The sequence below is a fragment of the Pseudonaja textilis genome, chromosome 1, assembly GCF_049901715.1.
Source record: "Pseudonaja textilis isolate UNSWEBS1 chromosome 1, rPseTex1.2, whole genome shotgun sequence".
Taxonomy (NCBI): Eukaryota; Metazoa; Chordata; class Lepidosauria; order Squamata; family Elapidae; genus Pseudonaja; species Pseudonaja textilis.
The window spans coordinates 320,212,873-320,230,004 of NC_141990.1; the positions used below are offsets into that span (position 1 = coordinate 320,212,873).

Below are 17,132 nucleotides of genomic sequence, written 5' to 3' on the forward strand. Positions count from 1 at the left end.
CTTTAAGGGGAATCCGTCATAACTCTGAACCAAGCAACCAGTCCTAAGCTGAGGACTACCTAGTTGTGAACTGCTTCTGCCGCTTTGATTTTTAAAACTCGATATTTCTCCGACAGGTAGTCCTCAGTTTACGACAGTTCGTTTAGTGACTGTTGAAAGTGCCCTGAAAAATATGGCTTACTAGCTCGATGCCCGTGCTTCGCTACGAAACTACGTGGTCGGGCTTAGTTTTTGGGGAGGAAAATAAGGGTAAAAGATTCTGCCTCTGCCTACCAGCATCCATCGGTATTCATCTGGCTAGCATCCTGTCAGTGTGTGAGAGAGTTGAGGGCTGTTTGGAAACTGAAAGAGTATTTCCTGTGTGAGCAAGAAGGAGACAGCAAGGAGCCTGGGCGTGGCTTAGCTCAACTGTTCTGTACTAAAGCTGCTTGGTGCTGCTGTGAAAGTAAAACCGAACCTCCTCTCCTCCGCTTGTGTTTTGCCTTTGGAAGAGATTTCTTTTCAGGTGGGGAGGGGGAGTAGAACTCCTTAGCATCAGAGCGTGTTAATGATAATAATCATATAGGAAATACTCTAAATGCTCTGATGGTCATTTCGAAAAATCTTTTCTTAGTGAGCAGCTAGAAGCCAAGAGGAACCTATGGGCCAAATTTCAAGTTTGTAGGCTTTACGGTTGTGGATATTTTGTGATGATGCGTGAGTTGCATTTTGCAGATAGAGATAGATAGATAGATAGATAGATAGATAGATAGATAGATAGATAGATAGACAGACAGACAGACAGACAGATATAGATGAGATAGATGGATAAGATAGAGAAGGTAGATATATAAGATAGATAACGATAGATACATAGATTAGATAGATAGATAGATAGATAGATAGATAGATAGATAGATAGATAGATATCTCTATATACCTGTCTGTCCATCCATCCATCTATCCATCCATTTCTGTCTTCTGCCTATCTACAATATCTATATATCATCTCTCTCTCTCCCCCCCCCCTCCTGCAGTTGTTAGGAGAATTGTGCGGTCATTAAGCAAATCTGGCTTCCCCATTTGATTTTGATTGTCAGATGGTCACAAATGGGATCATGTGACCTGCGGACACTGCCGTTCTCATACATACACGCCAGGTGCCACGCGTCCACATTTTGACCACGTGACCGTGGAGAAAACACGCAACGGTTGTAAGGGCGAGTAACCGGTTAGTTTCCGTTTTTTTCCCCAGTGCCGCCATTGTGTAACTTTGAACAGTCCCTAAATGAGTGACTGTAAGTCAAGCGTACTACAGTTCCCATCCATCTCAGGCGCCGCAGAAACAGGGTGCAAGACACGGAGAAGTCTAATTCAGTCTCTTTTTTTTTTTTACCATTTCATACTTAGGAAGAGTTTATTTATGGAATTATTTATGAGTCCCCTTCCAGTGCAACCGGGGCCTCCATGGGGAACAGACAAATTAAACCATGTTAAACAAGCTCATGAATAACATCATAAACATATTAGAACTACCCAATTAATCAAAAATGGTATCCTATTTACGAACCCTCCAATGGCACCTCTGCAGGGATATAACTTTAAAAGGGCAGGAGGGAAAATTGAGAATATAAAATGGAAACAGTTGGGGTCTCTTTGAAAAATGCTTCTTTTTCCTCACCTACGGGGCTAAAAATTAAGATTTCTTTACCTCTCAAAACCCAATACTGGCTACAGACCCGTAGAAGCCCATTAAAAGCACTCAAGTCCCCAGCTACCTTAATTACAAACCGTTCTCGACTTACATCCATTCATGTCGCGACTGTTCCAAGTTACGGCGGCACGGAAAAAGGTCACTTACGACTAGTCCTCGCACTTACGACCATAGAAATTGGCCACTGGCATGGGTGTCCAATGGTTGCAAGCATCCTCTGGTCTTGTGGGAAGAAAAAGGTGACCGACAACCAATCCTCGCACTTGTGACCCGTGGTCACGTGCCCATGGTCACGCAGGATCAAATTTCAGATGCTTGGCAACTGGCTCGTATTTACGACGGTTGCGGCATTCCGGGGGTCATGAGATCCTCACTTACGACCTTCCCAACCGGCTTCTGACCAATTGCAGAAGTTGGATTCGTTTCTCAACTGCGTCACTCACTTAACCAATGCAGGGATTGGCTTAACCAACCGGTCGTAAAAAAGATCATAAAACCTGAGGTGACTTGTTTAGCAACGGGAATTGGGGCCAATATTTCTGTTGCTAAGCATGATGGTTGTTAAGTAAAAAACCTTTTCTGCTACAACTGTTCAGTTGCAAACTCCTGGGGATTGGCCCAAAGTCATCCAGCTGGCTTTCATGTCTAAGGCGGGACTAGAACTCACCGTCTCATGGTGATTGGCCCAAAGTCACCCAGCTGGCTTTCATGTCTAAGGCGGGACTAGAACTCAACGTCTCCTGGTGATTGGCCCAGTCACCCAGCTGGCTTTCATGGCTAAGGTGGGACTAGAACTCACCATCTCCTGGTGATTGGCCCAAAGTCACCCAGCTGGCTTTCACGTCTAAGGCGGGACTAGAACTCACCGTCTCCTGGCGATTGGCCCAAAGTCACCTAGCTGGCTTTCATGTCTAAGGCGGGACTAGAACTCACCGTCTCCTGGTGATTGGCCCAAAGTCACCCAGCTGGCTTTCATGTCTAAGGCGGGACTAGAACTCAACGTCTCCTGGTGATTGGCCCAAAGTCACCCAGCTGGCTTTCATGTCTAAGGCGGGACTAGAACTCACCGTCTCCTGGTGATTGGCCCAAAGTCACCCAGCTGGCTTTCATGCCTAAGGTGGGACTAGAACTCACCGTCTCCTGGTGATTGGCCCAAAGTCACCCAGCTGGCTTTCATGTCTAAGGCGGGACTAGAACTCAACGTCTCCTGGTGATTGGCCCAAAGTCACCCAGCTGGCTTTCATGTCTAAGGCGGGACTAGAACTCAACGCTCCTGGTGATTGGCCCAAAGTCACCCAGCTGGCTTTCATGCCTAAGTGGGACTAGAACTCACCGTCTCATGGTGATTGGCCCAAAGTCACCCAGCTGGCTTTCATGTCTAAGGCGGGACTAGAACTCAACGTCTCCTGGTGATTGGCCCAGTCACCCAGCTGGCTTTCATGGCTAAGGTGGGACTAGAACTCACCATCTCCTGGTGATTGGCCCAAAGTCACCCAGCTGGCTTTCACGTCTAAGGCGGGACTAGAACTCACCGTCTCCTGGCGATTGGCCCAAAGTCACCTAGCTGGCTTTCATGTCTAAGGCGGGACTAGAACTCACCGTCTCCTGGTGATTGGCCCAAAGTCACCCAGCTGGCTTTCATGTCTAAGGCGGGACTAGAACTCAACGTCTCCTGGTGATTGGCCCAAAGTCACCCAGCTGGCTTTCATGTCTAAGGCGGGACTAGAACTCACCGTCTCCTGGTGATTGGCCCAAAGTCACCCAGCTGGCTTTCATGGCTAAGGTGGGACTAGAACTCACCATCTCCTGGTGATTGGCCCAAAGTCACCCAGCTGGCTTTCACGTCTAAGGCGGGACTAGAACTCACCGTCTCCTGGCGATTGGCCCAAAGTCACCTAGCTGGCTTTCATGTCTAAGGCGGGACTAGAACTCACCGTCTCCTGGTGATTGGCCCAAAGTCACCCAGCTGGCTTTCATGTCTAAGGCGGGACTAGAACTCATTGTCTCCTGGTGATTGGCCCAAAGTCACCCAGCTGGCTTTCATGCCTAAGGCGGGACTAGAACTCACCGTCTCCTGTTGATTGGCCCAAAGTCACCCAGCTGGCTTTCATGCCTAAGGTGGGACTAGAACTCAACGCCTCCTGTTGATTGGCCCAAAGTAACCCAGCTGGCTTTCATGCCTAAGGCGGGACTAGAACTCATTGTCTCCTGGTGATTGGCCCAAAGTCACCCAACTGTGTTTCTTGCCTAAGTGGGACTAGAACTCACCATCTCCTGGTGATTGGCCCAAAGTCACCCAACTGTGTTTCTTGCCTAAGTGGGACTAGAACTCACCATCTCCCGGTTTCTAATCTGGTGCCTGAACCTCTAGACGGTGTATTGAAGCGGCTCCATTTTGTTTTCTCCTCTCTACCGCTCTGGTTCCAAATTTAATGAGGACTATCCCCTCAAACAAGCTAGTCAGCAGCTCTTCTGAAGCCTTGCTTCCTTTCTCTCCACAGGCACACACAAACTACTTGACAACAACTGAGTGTCAAAAACGCACGATTGATGTGGTAAGGGCGGCCACAGATCAAACCGGCAACGACAGATCTAGTCAAAGCACTTCAGGCGGAGTGTAGTTGCTGTTTTTTTATTTTTTATTTTTAAAAAATGGCTTATGTTTTCAGTAACATCCATCACATCGATTTGATTTTTACATCGGCGTCTTGTGGCGTCGAAATTTTTACAGTATCTTCTTGCTTTTAAAAATAAGATATAATCTTTATTCTCGCTTCCTTTTTCTTTTCTGCGAACACACCGGCACCCATTTAAAAACTCAGATAACAGATAACAAATAATCTGTTGGAAGGCACATTGTAGGTCATCTAGTCCAACCCCCCGCCCAAGCAGGAGACCCTACACCATTTCTGATAGATGGGAGTCCAATCTCTTCTTGAAAGTCTCAAGCGATGGCGCTCCCACAACTTCTGGGCAACTTCTGTTCCATGGGTTGATAGTTCTCCCTGTCAGAAAGTTTCTCCTTATTTCTAGGTTGAATCTCTCCTTGATCAGTTTCCATCCATTATTCCTTGTCTGGCCTATAGGAGCTTTGGAAAATAGCTTGACCCCTTCCCTCCTCTCTGGGGCAGCCCCTCCTCAAATATTGGAAGACTGCTCTCCTGTCTCCCCTGGTCCTTCTCTTCCCTCGACTAGCCAGGCCCAGTTCCTGCCATCGTTCTTCATAAGTTTTCGCCTCCAGTCCCCTAATCATCCTGGTTGCTCTTCTCTGCACTTTTTCTAGAGTCTCAACATCTTCTTTATAATGTGGTGTGCAAAACTGGATGCAGGACTCTAGGTGTGGTCTTACTAAGGCTTTATAGAGTGGTATTAGTCCCTCCCTTGATCTCGATTGTATCCCTCTGTTAATGCAATTTAGGATTGCATTGGCTTTTTTGGCTGCTGCTGCACAGGGCTGGCTCCTATTTCGCTGGTTGTCCACTAAGACTCAATTTTGTGAGTTCTTTCTCAAAAGTTCTTCTCAAAAAATTCCCAGAAATTGGACACGGGTGGAAAGAGGGAGAGAAAAACACCAAACTTGCTTGTAAAAATGTTTCCTTTTGTTTAGGGGCCGATTCGTTGAGTGACCAATTTGTTTAGCGATGGTTCGAAGTGAGGACGGCACTGAAAAAAGGTGCCGCTTCACACTTAACGATCTTAATTGCAGCATCTCTGTGATCATGTGATCAAAATTAGGGCGCTGGGCATGTGATTCATATTAACGACGGTCGTAGCATCCCAGAAGGTTTTGTGACCTTCTGACAAAGCAAAGTCAATGGGGAAGACAGATTCACTTAACAACCGTGTTGCTAACTTAACAACGGCGGGGATTCCCTTGACAAATATGGCAAAGGAAATCGTTAAAACGGAGCAAAACTCGGCAAATTTCTCATTTAACAGCATAAATTCTGGGCCCAATTGTGGTCGTAAGTCGAGGACTACCTGTACATCACTATTTCAACTTTGACACGGGATCACAACTCACAAATACCTTCAGAGCAAGGATCTCCAATCTTGGCAACTTGACAATTTGTGGACTCCCAGAATTCCCCAGCCAGCCAGCCTTAAGGCTTATGGACTTCAACTCCCAGAATTCCTCCTCCAGCATGGCTGGCTGAGGAATTCTGGGAGTTGAAGTCCCCAGGTCGTAAAGTCGCCAAGGTTGGAGACCCCTGCTCCAGAGGGATGTGAAATTCTCGACCTAGAGAATTTCAGAAGCCTCTTTCCCGCTCATCCCACACACAGAGAGAACGAAACGGTCCCAGGACGCACGAGAGGGACTAGAAATCGCATTTTACCTGATCTGATGGGACGGCCGAGTCCTCGCCCGCCGTGGCAAGGAGGGCCTTGCTCCGGTTAAGATCGGAGGCATCCACTTTGATAAGCCGGTGTTTGGGCGACCCGTATTTCCCTTCCAAATTGCCGCCGCAGCCGCCGCACCCTTTATTTGGCGTGCCTCCGATGTCCGGATCAGTTTTGCCGTCCCCGTCTTCGTACGGATCCTCGAAGTCTAAGCTCTTCTGGGCACGATAGGCCTTTAGGATGTCGCTCTCGGTGTAATCGGGCTTGGGGGCTGTGGGGAGACCTCCTGCTCCCAAAACTGAGGTAATCCTTAAACCATTTGGCCATGATGGCTCCTCCTTTATCCGAGGTCGGTAGCGACCAGCAAAAAAAACCTCCAGGCCCACACCAAATTTCCGGCGAGACGGACAAGCCAACTAGGAACGGAAGGCAATTTTCAAATCCTCGCTTAAGATCATCCGTGTGAATTGGGATTGGCAATCCGGATTAGCTGCTATCCGTCACTACTCCTGATGGGAAGAAGGAAAGGGAAGTGGTTATTTCAGCCTGTATGAGGAGTCCTCGATTTACAACCGTTCATTTAGTGAATGTTCAAAGTTACGACGGCACTGAAAAAAGGGACTTAGGACCGTTTCTCTGTCTCTCTCTTTCTCTGTCTCTTTCTCCATCTCTCTTTTTCTTTCTCTGTTTTTCTCTGTGTGTGTTTCTCTCTCTCTCTCTTTCACTTTCTTTGCCCCTCTCTTTCTTTCTTCCTCTCTCATTCTCTCTTTCTTCCTCTCTCTTTCTCACTCACATTCTCTCTCTTTTTCTCTGTCACTTTCTCTCTCTCTCTCTCTCTGTTTCTCTCTTTTTTCTGTCTCTTTCATTACTTACTCCACCCATCCATCTCTGTTATCCATCCATCCATCCATCCATCCATCCATCCAATTGCACCATCCATCCAGGTGAGAGAGTTTAAATTATAAGATGTGGACTTCAACTGATATAGATCTCTCTTTCTCTCTTTCACTTTCTCCCTCTCTCTTTCTCTCTCTTTCACATTCTCTGCCCTTCTCTCTCTTTCTCTCTCTTTCTCCCCCTCTTTCTTTCTCTCACTTTCTCACTCACTTTCTCTCTCTCCCTCTTTTTTTTTTCTTTCTTTCTTTCTTTCTTTCTTTTCTTTCTTTCTTTCTCTTTCTTTCTCTCTTTCTTTCTCTCTCTCTCTTTCAGTACTTACTCCATCCATCAATCTCTATCTATGTATTATCCATCCATCCATCCATCCATCCATCCATCTATCTGCTCCGTCCATCCAGATGAGAGATTTTCAGCTATAAGATGTAGACTTCAACTTCAACTTATAGATCTTTCTCTCTCTCTCTTTCTCCCTCTTTCTCTCTCTTTCACATTCTCTGCCCTTCTCTCTTTCTCACTTTCTCCCCTCTCTTTCTCACTTTCTCACTCACTTCCTCTCTCTTCCTCTCTCTCTCTCTTTCTCTCTCTCTCTTTCATTACTTACTCCATTCATCAATCTTTTTCTATCTATTATCTATCCATCCATCCAATTTCTCCGTCCATCCAGATGAGAGATTTTCAACTATAAGATGTAGACTTCAACTTCAACTGATATAGATCTTTCTCTCACACACTTTCTCCCTCTCTCTTTCTCTCTCTTTCACATTCTCTGCCCTCCTCTCTTTTTCTCTCTCACTTTCTCCCCCTTACTTTATCTCACTCACTCACTTGCTCTCTCCCCCTTTCTCGCTCTCTTTCTCTCTCTCTCTCTTACATTACTTACTCAATCCATCAATCTCTATCTATTATCCATCCACCCATCCACCCATTCACCCATCCACCCATCCACCCATCCATCCATCCATCCATCCATCCATCCATCCATCTATCCATCCATCCAATTGCTCTGTCCATCCAGATGAGAGAGATATTTTCAATTATAAGATGTGGACTTCAACTGATGTAGACCTCTCTTTCTCTCTCTTTCACATTCTCTGCCCTTCTCTCTCTTTCTTACTTTCTCACTCACTTCCTCTCTCTTCCTCTCTCTCTCTCTCTTTCTCTCTCTCTCTTTCATTACTTACTCCATTCATCAATCTTTTTCTATCTATTATCAATCCATCCATCCATCCATTAAATCCATCAGTGGTGGGATTCCAAATTGCACACTACCGGTTCTGTGCACTTCGGCTGGGAGATATAGGCCGGGAAAGGGCAGGGGTGGGTGGGTGAGGCCAATCAGAGGTGGTATTTGCCAGTCCTCCAAACTGGTCAAAAATTTTCACTCCCAGTTCGTGCAAACCGGTCCAAACCGACCGAATACTACCACCTCTGCCATCCATCTATCCAATTACTCCATCCGTACAGATGAGAGATTTTTCAACTATAAGATGTAGACTTCAACTGATATAGATCTAACTTTAGAGATAGTCTTGACTTATGACTATTCGTTTAGTGACCATTCAAAGTTACAGTGGCGCTGAAAACAGTGACTTATGTCCATTTTTCACGCTTACGTCCGCTGCAGCCTTCCTACGGCCACATGATCAAAAATCAGACCCTTGGCAACCGATTCATATTTATGATGCCCGAAGTGTCCCGGTGGTCACAAGTCCATGGGGAAAGCCAGATTCATTTAACGACCAGGTTACTGACTTAATGACTGCCGCGATTCACTTCACGGCGGTGGCAAGAAAGGCCGTAAAAATGAAGCAACCCTCACTGCACACCTGTCTCGCTTAGCAATGGAAATTTTGGGCTCGGTTGCGGCCGTAAGTTGAGGACTTACCTATAATAGTGCTAGAATCGTACTTGGTTTTTTTTTCCTCCAGTAACCTAAGCTTACATTTCATGGAATAAATGGCTCATATTTGGCAAACAGGAACCTCATATTGCTGAAGCTATAAAAAAAAAACAACCCTGTGATTTAAGCAAAACTCGAATTTAGGCAAGCTATCAATTTTGCCTTTCTTTGACTGCTCCAGTCTCCAGAATAAAATAGCACCTTTTCCCCTACCTTCCTAGACAGATGCGTGGAATATTGTCATAAAATATTGTGGCCCATTAAGAGAGAAATTGCTATGGAGATGTCATTTTAAAAATTCCAACAGGAAACAAAGACAACGCCAGCAATAATTCCTACTTTAAGGTTTATTGTTTCTAATAATTTGGAGCATAAGAAATGAATAGATATTAAAGATATAATAGCAGTAATACACTTACATTAATAAGCCATTGCAGTGGGGTCCAATGACATACAGCAGGTTCTGCAAGGACTGCCATAAATCAAAGCCCCCGCACCCCAGCTGATCTCCAATCCTATCCTTTATACTTTCTTTCTAACCACATACGTGCTTCACAACTTCACTGTCACTTTCCGTGAACACCTGTGGACAGCACTTTCAGTTCCTCATTTCCAACAGTTTCATTCTTCCTGTTTTACAGGTATCCATGCAAGTGCATACTTTGCAAAAATATGTTGTCACAGTTAGCAACAGCTCATCAGGAAAGGAAGCACATAGTTGAGGAAGGAAAGGAAAGGGAAGAGGGAAGAGAAGGGAAGGGAAGGGAAGAGGGAAGGGAGGGGAAAGGAAAGGAAGTATATAGATGAGGAAGGAAAGGAAAGAGGGAAGTGAAGGGAAAGGAAAGGAAAGGAAGGGAAGGGAAGGAAAGGGAAGGAAAGGAGGAAGGGAAGGGAAGGAAAGAGGGAAGGAAAGGAAAGGAAAGAGGGAAGGGAAGGAAGGGAAAGGAAAGGAGGAAGGAAGGGAAGGAAAGAGGGAAGGAAAGGAAAGGAAAGAGGGAAGGGAAGGGAAGGGAAAGGAAAGGAAGTATATAGATGAGGAAGGAAAGGAAAGAGGGAAAGGAAAGGAAAGGAAAGGAAAGAGGGAAGTGAAGGGAAAGGAAAGGAAAGGAAGGGAAGGGAAGGAAAGGGAAGGAAAGGAGGAAGGGAAGGGAAGGAAAGAGGGAAGGAAAGGAAAGGAAAGGAAAGGAAAGAGGGAAGGGAAGGGAAGGAAAGGAAAGGAAGGGAAGGGAAGGAAAGGGAAGGAAAGGGAAGGAAGGAGGAAGGGAAGGAAGGAAAGAGGGAAGGAAAGGAAAGGAAAGAGGGAAGGGAAGGGAAGGGAAAGGAAAGGAAGTATATAGATGAGGAAGGAAAGGAAAGAGGGAAAGGAAAGGAAAGGAAAGGAAAGGAAAGGAAAGGAAAGGAAAAGACAGGAAGTACATAGATGAGGAAGGGAAGGGAAGGAAAGAGGGAAGGAAAGGAAAGGAAAGGAAAGGAAAGAGGGAAGGGAAAGGAAAGGAAAGGAAAGGAAAGGAAAGGAAGGGAAGGGAAGGGAAGGAAGTACATAGACGAGGAAGGAAAGGCAAGGAAATAAATTGATGGGGAAAAGGAATGAAAGGAAAGGAGAAAAGAAAAGAAAAGAACAGGAAAGGAAGGAAAATGAAGGCGGGAAGAAAAACCCATTCACCTCCGTCTCCTGCCGGGATCCGGTGGAAATTCAGCGGGAAACCTCGGAGGATCAAATCGAGATTTCATCCAGAAAAGCTCAGCGCCCAGCCAGCCGTCCGCCGCTTTCCCCGAAGCGGGGAGACTCCAGCGCGGCTCTCTTTTCCATCCGCTGCTCGCAAATCCTTCTCGGGCTGCTGGCTTGTTTCTCTCTCTCTCTCTCTCTTTTCTGTCCTACAATCACCCTTCCGCGATAGTTATAAAGTTCAGCCTTGGCTCTTTGGAGGAGGAGGAGGAGGAGCGGGGGGCGGCTGTTTTGCAACGAAACGATCCGCCAAGGGGCTTCAAAGGACAAGTCGCCCCCACCCCACCCCACTTTCCAACCCCCTCCCCTTTGTTTGCAACTGATCGCTTTGCTACAGTTTCGGGCTCAATTTTAAAAAAATAAAAATAAAAATATCGCCAAGGCGAAGTCGTCTCCCTTCTCGACGTTGGAGAAGCTGCTCGGACGCGGCTTCGGTTCTTTGCAAGGCAGGAATGAAGCGGTGCGAAGCCCCCTCCTCCCCCCCGTTCCCCCCACCCCCAAAAATAAAATATAAAAATAAAATAAATCAAGCTCAAAAGCCAGCCACCTACCCGACCTCGGCTTGCTTTCTCGAATAAGAGGATCAGCCAAAAAGGAAAGGGGAAAACTTTCGCTTGCCTGGAGGGGAGGAGGCGGCCCCCCTCTTCTCCCCCCCTCCTCCCCTCTTATTTGGCCCCCTCCCTTCCAAACTGGAGGGGGAGGGAAGAAACCGGGCTTCCTTTTTTTTTCTTTTTCTTTTGAGGAAGGGGGTCCCTGCGGCTTTGCTTGCCGCTTCCTCTCGGTCCAATCGTTGCAATCTCAGCACGGATCTTTTTTGCAAAAGAGGCGCCGTTTGCAAGCTGCCGCCGCCCCCCTTCCCTTTGGGGTGAGAGAGAGAAAAGAGAAAGAGGAGAAGGAAGGAGGGAGGAAGAGAGAGGGAGGGAGAGAAAGAGAGGAGGGAGGGAAAGAGAGAGCGGGGGAAGAGAGAAGGAGAGAAAGAGAGAAGGAGGGAGAGAGAAAGAGCGGGGAAGAGGGGGAAGGAGGGAGAGAGGGAGAGAAGGAGAGAGAGAAAAAGAAAGGGAGAGAAGGAGGAAGAGAAAGAAAGAAAGAAAGAGAGAGGGAGAGAGAGAGAAGGAGGGAGGGAGAGAAAGGAGGGAGGGAAAGAGAGGGGGGAGAGAGAAGGAGAGAAAGAGAGAAGGAGGGAGAGAGAAAGAGGGACGAAGAGGGGGGAAGGAGGGAGAGAAGGAGAGAGAGAGGGAGAGAAGGAGAGAAGGAGGAAGAGAAAGAAAGAAAGAGAGAGGGAGAGAGAGGGAGGATGGAGGGAGAGAAAGGAGGGAGGGAAAGAGAGGGGGGAAGAGAGAAGGAGAGAAAGAGAGAAGGAGAGAGAAAGAGGGACAAAGAGGGGGAAGGAGGGAGAGAGGGAGAGAAGGGGATAGAGAAAAAGAGAGGGAGAGAAGGAGGAAGAGAAAGAAAGAAAGAGAGAGGGAGAGAGAGAAGGAGGGAGGGAGAGAAAGAGAGGAGGGAGGGAAAGAGAGGGGGGAGAGAGAAGGAGAGAAAGAGAGAAGGAGGGAGAGAGAAAGAGGGACGAAGAGGGGGAAGGAGGGAGAGAAGGAGAGAGAGAAAAAAGAGAGGGAGAGAAGGAGGAAGAGAAAGAAAGAAAGAGAGAGGGAGAGAGAGGAGGATGGAGGGAGAGAAAGGAGGGAGGGAAAGAGAGGGGGAAGAGAGAAGGAGAGAAAGAGAGAAGGAGAGAGAAAGAGGGACAAAGAGGGGGAAGGAGGGAGAGAGGGAGAGAAGGGGATAGAGAAAAAGAGAGGGAGAGAAGGAGGAAGAGAAAGAAAGAAAGAGAGAGAGGAGAGAGAGAAGGAGGGAGAGAAAGGGAAGGAGGAAGAGAGCGCGAGAGAGAGAAGGAAAAAGAGAGAGAGAGAGAAAGAGATCCGCAGCAGCTCTTTCCCGTGTCTTTCGGGGTTGCTCAACACACACAAACACAACCCGCTGGGCAGGGTCGTTATTTTAAAAGAAAACAAAACCTCGCAGCGAGCCGGGACGGGAGGGAGGGGCGTGAAGGGGGCGGGGGGTCGGTTGTGGAATTTACAGGTTGTTGCAGGGGGAAATGGAGAGGAAAGTCAAGCGAAAAAGCAGCTTTTAGGGCAGCCGGAAAACCGCAGGGTTTTTAATAGTTAGGAAGGTGTGATAGATCTAGCTCAAAGAGGAGGTATAGCTCTCTCTCTCTCTCTCTCTCTCTCTCTCCCTCTCCCTCTCTCTCTTTTTTTTAATGGGAGGGGGGTGATTAAAGAAAGGAGGTTAAGACATTTGAAGGTTCTCTTTCCCCTCTCAAAAAAATATGTTATTTTCTTGGCGTTTTGTTTCAGGAGGGTTGCGAGAGTTATGCTGTTTATTTATGGAAAGATAAATAGCAAGAATTTAGGCACCGTTTCTAAAAGAAAGAAGTGGTGCTTTTTCCTTCCTTCCTTCCTTCCTTCCTTCCTTCCTTCCTTTCCTTCCTTCCTTCCTGTTTCCTCTTTACAATTATTATTATTTATTGTTGCCATTTGATTCATCTCACCTTTTCTTCTTTCTCCCTTCCTCCTTCCTTCTTTCCTTCTTTCCTCCTCCCTCTCTCCTTTCCTTCCTTCCATCCTTCCTTCCCTCCTGTTTCCTCTTTATAAATGTTATTTATTGTTGCCATTCATCTCACCTTCTTTCTTTCTTCCTTCCTTCTCCTCCCCTCCCTCCTCCTTTCTACCCCCTTCCTTCCTTCTCCATTCCTTTCACCTACCTTCCTTCCTTCCTTCCTTCCTTCCTTCCTTCCTTCCTTCCTTCCTTCCTTCCTTCCTTTCCTTTCCTTTCCTTTTCCTTCCCTTCCTTCCCTTCCTTCCTCTTTCCTTTCCTTTCCTTTCCTCGTTCCTTTCCTTTCCTTCTTGAAAATGTGAACTGGTTTATACAAGAAGACTGAGAGCACAAAGGCACTTGCTTGGGAGTAAATGTGTATTGCAGAGTCCACACACACACACACAAACACACACAAAGACGCACACACAATGGGTGTAAGGGAACAGAAGGGCTTTTTTCGCACGCTGTGGTGCAAAATGAAAGAAATTGGGCCATTTTCCAATTGCTCCTCTGACTGTTTGTGCCACCTCTCTTCCTTTCGCTCTCACCCTCACCTCCTTAGCCATGGGGGGCCGGGGGGGGACGGGGGCTTGGGGAGAAGAGAGAAAATGCCTCCTCCCCTTTTCCTCCTTCCCCCGCCATTAATTTTTTAGGAGGAGGGGGCCGGCAATCCGTCCCACCCACCCTCCGCCATCCCCAACGGCCTTAAGACGTGTTAGCGTTAAGATCTCCACGAGGGCAAACGGCCGAAGTGACAGGAAAGCAGGAGAAAAATTACACACACACACACACAGCCCGTTTTGTCACACACACATAAAAAAGGACCCAAAGCAGAGATTAAAGGGATTTAACCGAGGTGTCCCGAAGGAAATGGAAAAAGTTGATTTGGGGGGAAAAAGGGGAAAGGGGGGAAAAAGGGGAAATTGTGAACTCTACTTTGTCGCCTTCGTGGTTCTTCCTTGTCTCCCCCTCACTCCTGAACCAATTGCATACCTGTGTGTGTCCCCCCACCCAAAAGAAATTCAAACATCTTCTATTTGATTTGCAAACAGATGCAAAAAAAACGGGCGTGGGAGGGCAGAGAAGCAAGATTGGCCAAGCAGGGGGAAAAAAAAAAAATAGAATATTTTGCACAGAAAAGTAGGGGCGGAGGGGGTGAAATGCACGCGCCGGGCTGAAATAAACAACAACAACAACTAAAAACAACTAAAAAGAAAAAAAATACGGGGAAAAGAGCCCCCCTTTTCCAAAATTATATATAAATAAAGCAAAACCTTCCTTTGCTCCCCCACCCCCCACTCCGGCATTGGGCGCCTGGAAGAAAAAAAGAGAAAAACTACAAAGAGGCGAAATTATATCCCAGCCCTGTAACCCGATCCATCCTCTTAAAGAGGAGTGGAGAAATTGATTTGCAAAGAGACAGAAAAACCCCCTGGGAGCTGATATTGATTAACTGGCGGAGATTCCCCCCCCCCCCACTCCCGCTTTTAACCTTCAGCCCCCAAAGAGAATAAACTCTCCCCCCCCGCCCCCCCTCTTTTAACTGCACTGGAGTTAATGGCCATTTTGTAGCTTCGATTTCTGCCGCCCTCCCTCAGTATTGACTGGGAGGGAAAGTTGCTTGTCTTTGTGAATGCAGTAAAAGAGGGGAGAGGAGGAGGAGGAGGAGGAGGAGGGGAGGAAGAAGAAGAGGAAGAGGAGAAGGGAAAGGAGGGGAGGAAAAGGAGGGAGGAGGAGGAGAAGGAACAGAAAAAAAGAGGAGGAGGGAGGAGGAGGAGGAGGAGGGAGAGGAGAGGAAAAAGGAGGAGGAGGAAGAAGAGGAGGAGGGAAAGAAGAAGAGGAAGATGGGGAGGAGGAGGAAGAAGAGGAGAGGAAGAAGAGGCGGAGAGGAAGAAGAGGAGGAGAAAGGAAAGGAAGAAGAGGAGAGGAGGAGAAGAGGAATAAGAAGAGGAGGAAGAGAGGAATAAGAAGAGGAGGAGAGGAAGAGGAGGAAGGAGGAGGAAGAGGAGAGGAAGAGGAAGAGAGGAAGAAGAAGAGGAGGAGAGGAAGAGGAGAAAGGAGGAAAGGAAGAGGAGGAAGGAGGAGGAAGAGGAGAGGAAGAGGAAGAGAGGAAGAAGAAGAGGAGGAGAGGAAGAGGAGGAGGAGAATGAACAGGAGGGAGGAGGAGGAGGAGAAAGGAGGAGAGGAAGAAGAGGAAGGAGGAGGAGGAGGAGGAGAGGACTAAGAAGAGGAGGAAGAGAGGAAGCAGAAGAGGAGGAGAGGAAGAGGAGGAGGAGAAGAATGAAGAGGACGGAGGAGAGGAAGAGGGAAAAAAGAAGAGGAAGAAGAGGAAGGAGGAGGAGGAGGAGGAGGACAAGCAGAAGGAGCACAGAATAACAGATTTGGAAGGGACCTTGGAGGTCCTCCAGTCCAACCCCCTGCACAAGCTGGAGACCTTGTACCATTCCAGGCAAATGGCTCTCTGGTCTTTAAAAACCTCTCGTGATGGAGCCCCCACAACTTTTGGAGGCCACCGATGGATGGTTCTCCACTGTCAGCAAACTTCTCTAGCTGGAGGCTGGATCTTTCCTTAATGACCTTCCACCTTTTTCTCCATGTCCTGCCTTCAGGCATTTGGGGGAAATAAGTTGACACCCTCTTCTTTTGCCATTTCCAGACGTCATGTCAGCCCTAGTCTTTGTCAAACTAGACGTGTCTAGTTCCCTCAATCGGTAACCCCCGCCCCCCCCCAAATCACCCTTGTTGCTTTTCTCTGAAGAGGAGGAAGAGTGGGGGGAGGGGAAGGAGATGGAGTCCTTGGGGTTCTCTGAGGTCAGTTGTTTTTCCTGTAGACGTTGCATTATCCAAAGGAGTAACCTCATCCATGCTGGGAGGGAATGAGGTCTGCAGAGGGGAGGAGAAGAAGGAGAAGGATGGACTGTGGAGTCCCTGGTGCTCTGAGGTTGGTTGTTTTCTTAAAGACATTTTGTTACCCAGATTGGTAACCTCGTCAGTGCCACAAGGGTGTGGGGTTTGGGGAGGAGGAGGAGGAGGAGGAGGAGGAGGAGGAGGAGGAGGAGGAGGAGGAGGAGGAGGGAGGAGGAGGAGGAGGAGGAGGAGGAGGAAGAGATGGATTGTGGAGTCCATGGTGCTCTGAGGTTGGTTGTTTTCTTAAAGACATTTCATTACCCAGATTGGTAACCTCATCAGTGCTACAAGGGTGTGGGGTTTGGGAGGAGGAGGAGGAGGAGGGGGGGGAGGAGGAGGAGGAGGAAGAGATGGATTGTGGAATCCCTGGTGCTCTGAGGTTGGTTGTTTTCTTAAAGACATTTCATTACCCAGATTGGTAACCTCATCAGTGCTACAAGGGTGTGGGGTTTGGGGAGGGGAGGAGGAGGAGGAGGAGGAGGAGGAGGAGGAGGAGGAGGAGGAGGAGGAGGAGGAGGAGGAGGAGGAGGAGGAGGAGGAGGAGGAGAACAGTGGGGTCCTTGGTGCTCTCTGAGCTTGGTTGTTTTCTGGTAAACATTTCATGACCCAACTAGGGAACATCATCAGTCTAGAAGGGAGTGAGTTTGGGAGGAGGAGGAGGAGGAGGAGGAGGAGGAGGAGGAGGAGGAGGGAGGAGGAGGAGGAGGAGGAGGAGGAGGAGGAAGAGATGGACTGTGGAGTCCATGGTGCTCTGAGGTTGGTTGTTTTCTTAAAGACATTTCATTACCCAGATTGGTAACCTCATCAGTGCTACAAGGATGTGGGATTTAGGAGGAGGAGGAGGAGGAGGAGGAGGAGGAGGAGGAGGAGGAGGAGGAGGAGGAGGAGGAGGAAATGATCTGCCTCAATATTTCTTTCCCCCTTTAGCTCCTGGAAACAACCAGGCACAGCCCTTGTGTGTGTACACACACACTGCCAGCCCTTGTTAGACAAGAGATTTTCCTCCCTGGATCTCTGCCCAGAAGCTTTTAAGTATGAAAACGCACCTCGGCTGCACTTGACAGAGACGTAGAAAAGAG

At 47.8% G+C, this 17,132-nt stretch overlaps 1 protein-coding gene and 1 long non-coding RNA gene across 2 annotated transcripts in view; one reads left to right on the forward strand and one right to left on the reverse strand.

The window, feature by feature from the left end:
- The window catches only part of SHD (Src homology 2 domain containing transforming protein D), a 66,008-nt gene extending 55,141 nt beyond the window's left edge, over nt 1-10,867 (reverse strand). The window contains 3 exon segments of the mRNA XM_026720378.2: nt 6,031-6,313; nt 6,315-6,543; nt 10,495-10,867. Coding sequence (XP_026576163.2) covers nt 6,031-6,313; nt 6,315-6,361 — 330 coding nt within the window. The 5' untranslated portion in view covers nt 6,362-6,543; nt 10,495-10,867.
- Nucleotides 1-17,132, forward strand: part of LOC148128374 (uncharacterized) — a 452,998-nt gene that overhangs the window by 171,881 nt on the left and 263,985 nt on the right. The window lies entirely within an intron of this gene.